Source organism: Pteropus alecto, unplaced genomic scaffold, assembly GCF_000325575.1.
Source record: "Pteropus alecto unplaced genomic scaffold, ASM32557v1 scaffold4411, whole genome shotgun sequence".
Taxonomy (NCBI): Eukaryota; Metazoa; Chordata; class Mammalia; order Chiroptera; family Pteropodidae; genus Pteropus; species Pteropus alecto.
Genome location: NW_006431495.1, coordinates 11,797 through 17,673, shown reverse-complemented (window position 1 = coordinate 17,673; position 5,877 = coordinate 11,797). Strand labels below are relative to the sequence as shown.

At 39.3% G+C, this 5,877-nt stretch overlaps 1 protein-coding gene across 1 annotated transcript in view; it reads right to left on the bottom strand.

Moving 5' to 3' along the window:
- Positions 1-2,402: 2,402 nt before the first annotated feature.
- LOC102882275 (guanylate-binding protein 6) overlaps positions 2,403-5,877 on the bottom strand; it is a 15,094-nt gene continuing 11,619 nt past the window's right edge. The window contains exons 8-11 of the mRNA XM_006905828.3: positions 5,804-5,877; positions 4,697-4,799; positions 4,200-4,387; positions 2,403-3,251 (exon numbers count right to left, since the gene is read on the bottom strand). The exon at positions 5,804-5,877 is cut by the window's right edge and continues 139 nt beyond it. Coding sequence (XP_006905890.1) covers positions 3,030-3,251; positions 4,200-4,387; positions 4,697-4,799; positions 5,804-5,877 — 587 coding nt within the window. The 3' untranslated portion in view covers positions 2,403-3,029. The remainder of the gene's footprint in view (positions 3,252-4,199; positions 4,388-4,696; positions 4,800-5,803) is intronic.

Genomic DNA, 5,877 nt, shown 5'->3' with positions numbered 1-5,877 from the left:
CCCCTTTCCAGGTAAACCGAAGTTATTTACTGCATGCACAAATACCTGGAAACGTTAGTAATAATCATTTAATTCGAGGAATGTAGAGTAGGAGTCTGTTCACAAAAAAAATTATAAAGCCATAAGGTGCATAAGAACCCCTAGAAAAACACTTATGCTAAAATGAACAGTATCTCTAGGTCGCTAAAGGAATTAAAGGCATCTTTATCATTTGTGTGCTTCATGAATTTGTTTTCAAAGAATGTGTTTTATTTTTAAATCATGAACTACACAGATGATGATAAAATATTTTCCATTTGGAAACAAATCATTTATTTCAAGTAATTTTCTCACTAATTTCGATGTAATAAGTATTGCAAGTCAATCAGCCACTTATGTGTTAGACAAGTTCTTATTCTGTACCTGGATGATGAGTTAGGTGTTCACTTTATAATTATCAATTATATTGAATGTTGTACATTTTAGAGTTCATGAACTTTCCTGTGTAGTATATCACAATTTAGCAACAAAAAGAAAAAGACAAGAAAAAACAAAAACAAAAACAGAGGGATAGGATGTAAGTTAGCAAAATATTAAAAATCTTGCCTTGACAAAGAGCAAAAAAGTTTTCATCTGAAACAGTGAAGGTCAAAAAAAAGTGGCACAATGTTTTTTAAGTGCTGAAAGGAACTTTCAACCCAGTATTCTCTGTCAGTAAAAGTATTCATTGGGAATAAAAAGGAAATCAAGCATTCTAATATATAGGAAAACTCAGGAATTTGTTGCTAGCAAAACTATCATAAAAGAAATGCTAAAGAAAGTTATCAAAAAAGAAAGTGATAAATGAAGGAAATATCAAGAAGAAAAAATAAAACTAGTAAAATTTTTAAAATAACAGAAACAGAAATTTTTAAAATAACAGAATTACTATTTCTGTTATTTTAAAATAACAGAAATAGTAATTCACAGTGAGATAGGAAAAATAAAATGGAAAGAAAAATATTAACAGAAAACAATAAAGAAAATGACAGACTTTAACCCTAATAGATCAATCATTGCACTAAATATAAATTTTCTGAACACCAATTAAAGACAGAGATGTACTGAGTGAATAGAAAAAGCATGACATGAAATACAATGTTTACCAGAAACTGACATTATACCTGTGTCAAACTTTTGTGTTTCCAGCAGATGCTCATTGGTAGATTCTGTGCCTCAACATACTCCAAGGAGATGCACAGAAAAGTATGTAATGATTCCTGTCCTCAGATGAGCTTTCGTTTTATTTGATAACAAATAATAGATTCCAATTATTTGCACCTGGGCAAAGACTGCATTTATTACCCGGATCCCTTGAGCCCCTATTTTAACATGGAGACTGTGATGACTTTCCTGTATCTGGTGTCACTGACAACTTGGATCCTGATTCCAAGAGTCCTCAAATTGTTTGGGCATTCCCATTTCCCCAGGGCACTGACACCAAGTCAATGGGCAGAGGTCCCTAAGAGGAGGACTGCGAAAATTATTATCATTATTTCTTGTCTCAGAAACAGAGAAGGTCCTTTGTTTTGAGATCCCGTCCTCTCTGCCAGGAAATAGGTTCGGGGTCTCAGATTGGCTCAGATCAAGGTTAGAGATTGTGACATTTTATTGCGTCACCTCTCAGCCTCCTGATAACATCTAGAGTCCATTTCATTGTTTTCTCCTCATCCCTTTTCATCCTACAAAGTCCCTGTTGTAATCAGCATCTTCAGAATTCAGCCCAGCTGGCTGCCACTCCACCCATGTTATGAACTGACTGTTATGAACGGAACATTATCTTCCCTTAAAATTCATTTCATGAAACTCTAACTCCCAATGTCCCAACGTGATGGTATTTAGAATTTGGGAGGAAATTAGTAATGAGGCTGGGACTCTCATGAATCTGAGACCTCTCCTCGCCCTTTCCACCTTATGAGGCCACACCAAGAAAGCAGTCCTTTGCAAAGCAGGAAGAGGGCCCTTACCAAGAACCCACCAATGCTGGCACGCTAACCTTGGAATAACAGCCTCCAGACCTGGGAGAAAGAAAAGTTTATTGTCTAAGCCATTCAGTCTATGATAACTTGTTATAGCGGCTGAGCAGACTAGGACAAACCATGATGCTCATTACTATCACTGTATGTACTTGGCTTCTGACGTTTAAGTGCCAACACCTGGCCTCCATGTGTCAGGGTTTATCATCCACAACACCATCAGGGCATCCAGTCCTGCAATGGCACATGTCCCTTCTGCTCTTGCCTATTTAGCAGAGAAGCCACCATTGCACTTTTAAGGGCGATGAGATCCCTCTCACCAGTGCATATCCTTATTTTTGGTAATTTGTTTCTAATAACTTAAAAGTATAATTCGAAGATAGGAAGTAGAGGCTACACTAGCAGAGATTTCAGTGAGCAACAGGAAAGTTTATATCCTAGTTTTGAAGCAAATAGAAAGGTTTAAGAAGTCCAAACTGAAACCAAGATTAAGATACAAATTTTATGCTTTCTTTCTTGTACTCTAATCTTAGTCTTAGACCCCTCATTGTGCAGGCTGATGCCATTTCTAGAAGCAATGAGCAATTTCATCACCTAATGGCCATTTATACATTCTTTTTATTTGTAGTAGTAGTAGTACACTTTACATTCTTTGTTATTCATTTATAAAACAGTAATACAACCTTTCCTTACAAGATTCATGAGCAAAAGTATATAATAAAAAGCATGTGACTCATTCAACGCAGATCCCACCCAGTCCTCCTGAGAAAGAACCAATGTTCCTAAGTATTTAAGTGCGTGTGTGTGAGTGTTTCTGTGTGTGTATGACTTTAAACATATATATTTCCTAAAAGTAAACATGCTATATCAAAATGTATGTGCGTTTAGTTTATCTAATGTGGGACAGGCATTGATATCCTCTAGTAGCTACTTTTTATATTTAAAACTTGGCTGAATGAAATAAAAAAGAGACACATCAAAAATAGACCAGAGCATATATCGCCATTTGTAATTTGATTAAAAAGAGAGCTATTTCTATTTAAATAGTGAGCCCACGCCTCTCACAACACTACTAATAAGTTTAGCAGGAGCAAACAATACTGAAGTTATCTCACTGCCAATTGTCTCTAAGGTTCGTGTAATCCAGGAAGTATTATCATTTTTAGCAGTTTCAATCATATTTTTCAAATGATTTATCTCTGCTTTCATCTCTTCAGCTTGCCTTTGAAATCCACTATTAAGCATATCTTCTTGGACCTTAAAGAAAGCAAGGGAAGTAAAATTTTTTAAATCTCCATTTTTTTTGATAATTAAATTTTGTTTTTAAGAACTTGGTGAAATAATCTTTTACTCCTAAATTTGTTCTCTCTTACATAATCAGGGAGAATTTTGCAACAAAGAATATTTCCTGTCCTGCACCTGGATTCTGAAAGAAAGTATAGTTTACAGCCTTACTAATATTCACACACCATTAGGGTTTATGCTGGGATGCTAAGCCGGACATTAGGGAAAACGTAATATGTCCCAGTCAAATAATACTTGAAGTGGCCTTGGTATGCAGGCACTAATTCACAGTCCCGCTTGAATTAATATGGACAACAAAATGGTACAAGTAATGGGATCTCATACACTGTTCTAGAACCCTATTTGAAACAGATCCGGATGGACAATCGGAGATTTCTTCCTGTCATATAACAGGTAAACCAGCCACACCTGGGGATAAAAGGCAAGTTTAGAAGCTGTCGTTTCCCTGGCTTTTTAAGTCTGGATGTTTCTGACAGTTTTATGTCAGCATAGGTTTACTTCAGGGACTTTTGGTACCAGTAGGGTGCCTGATAATTGGCAGTGCTCTTGGTAAAGCAAACCACTTTCCAGTTGTAATTAATACATGTGTTCGGAATACCTGTTTAATCAGACCTTGCAAGGTCATTTTAAAATCCCCCCAAACAGCTCAAATCCTATCTCCAAGGTACCGTGCTGTTCCTATCCACTCCAGAATTTTCATATAGAGTAGAACTCAAAGCCTTCTTTAAAAATAGGGGGAAGAGGAGAAGGATAAAGAGAATAAGTTGTTAAAGGATTCAGGGTTTTGATAAATCACAAGCAGTAAATAGCAATGGTGCTGCCTTTCACGATCTTGAGTAACCTTCACCCATCCCACCTGAGGTACCTGGACAATGACCATTGAGCCACGGCCAGACGTACCTTCAGTTTATGTTCCAACATCATATTCTGCTCTCTCATCAGTCTTTCCCTCTCCAGCTTCTCCTTCAGTTGGGCTATGTTTTCCTGGAGACTCCTCTCTTGCGCCTCCATCCCTTGCTGCTGCTCCTGCAGTCGCTGTCTCAGCAGCTCCTGTTCCTTCTCAGCTGCCTCCTTCCGGGCCCGCTCCTCTGTCCCAGGAAGGTTTTACCGAGGGAAGAAAATAAGTGAGGACTTACCTGTCCCCACTAAAGGAGAAGGAGACAGAACCAAATTGGAAGTGTGGGTGGGGAATCGCTGAATGCCCCTGGGCCACACCATCAAGAGCACGTTTCAGCGTGTGAAGGGAGGGCCCTGCCTGGCTGGTGGTTTCAGATTCAGCAGAATCTGTTCCATGGAAGAGTGGAAGTGCCTTGTTTCGGGGAGGTTTTGCTCTCACATCTGTCAAAGGGCACTGCGGGAACCCAACCGCCCATGGTGAACCCGGCCCTGCCCCACACCTGCCATGGTCTTCTCCCCAGCGCTGAGTGCTTTGTCTGACTGCAGGATGGATTTCTCTACTGCCAACTGTGACTGCAGGAAGCTCTGGAGGACCTCGTTCGCCTGAGGAACAAAGAAAGAGCGAAGAACTTCAATTTCCACTCGATAGAACACAACTGCACAAACAAGAATGCACACGGAATTTTTCCTTTGCGTTTAAAATTCTATAGCGGCTCCATGCAAAATGTCCAAGCTCCTTGGACTGACCAGAGTCCCTCCACGTCTTCTGCTTCCTGACTCCCTGCAGTCTCTCTCCCAGTGCTACTTCTTCACCCACTCTAATGGGCTAGGTTCCCGCCACTCAGAACCACGTTCTGTCGTACAAACTCACAATCTCGGGTGCTTTTTAAATATTCGCCTTACTAGTGTGAAATGTCTTTAATTAGTGCCGCTCCTCTCTTCTGTCACTTGTTGGCTATGACTTTAGGCAGGCCACCTTAACTCATCTCTGCCTCTCAGTTCAGATGTGTAAAATGTTGACAGTAAGTGTAGATGTTTCTTAATACTATTTGAAGGATTAAATTAAAACGTCTGGGCACAAAAAGCCTGACATTATGCCTACGACAATAACAATTATGCCTATAACAATAACAGTTCAATATATATTAGTTGCATCATCATCATTTTTATTTTTAAATTTTCTTACATGTTACCACCACCTCTGTAGCCCATTTCTCAGGTTCATAAATGTTGTAACTCTACATGCGGCTGTCTATGTAGTGGACTGCCTTTCTCACTCTTGATCAGCCTTGAGGGCAAAGACTCTGACTTTAACCTATGAATTGTCAACACTTGGCACATTGAATATCATGCTGTGGAACGAAGAAATGAATAACTTCGGAACTGCCCTTTGTGGATTTCAGAAATCCAACTCAGTTTTGATATTGGACACTTCTACTCTCCTCAGAAAGAAAGAGCAAACAGTAGGCCTTAAAAGCTAAATCTGTCATGATATCGCCACCCTCTCCTATTACCCGCAGCTGGTGCTTTGTTCTTAGATTTTCAGGAGAGTTCCCCGACGTTTTGATTTTATTCTGTAAAATCCCCCCATGATTTCTTATCCTCACCTTCACTCCTTTTCTGGGCACTTGCCTATAGTCCCGTTCGATCTTTTCCTTTGTTTCCAAGTAGAGCTTGTGAC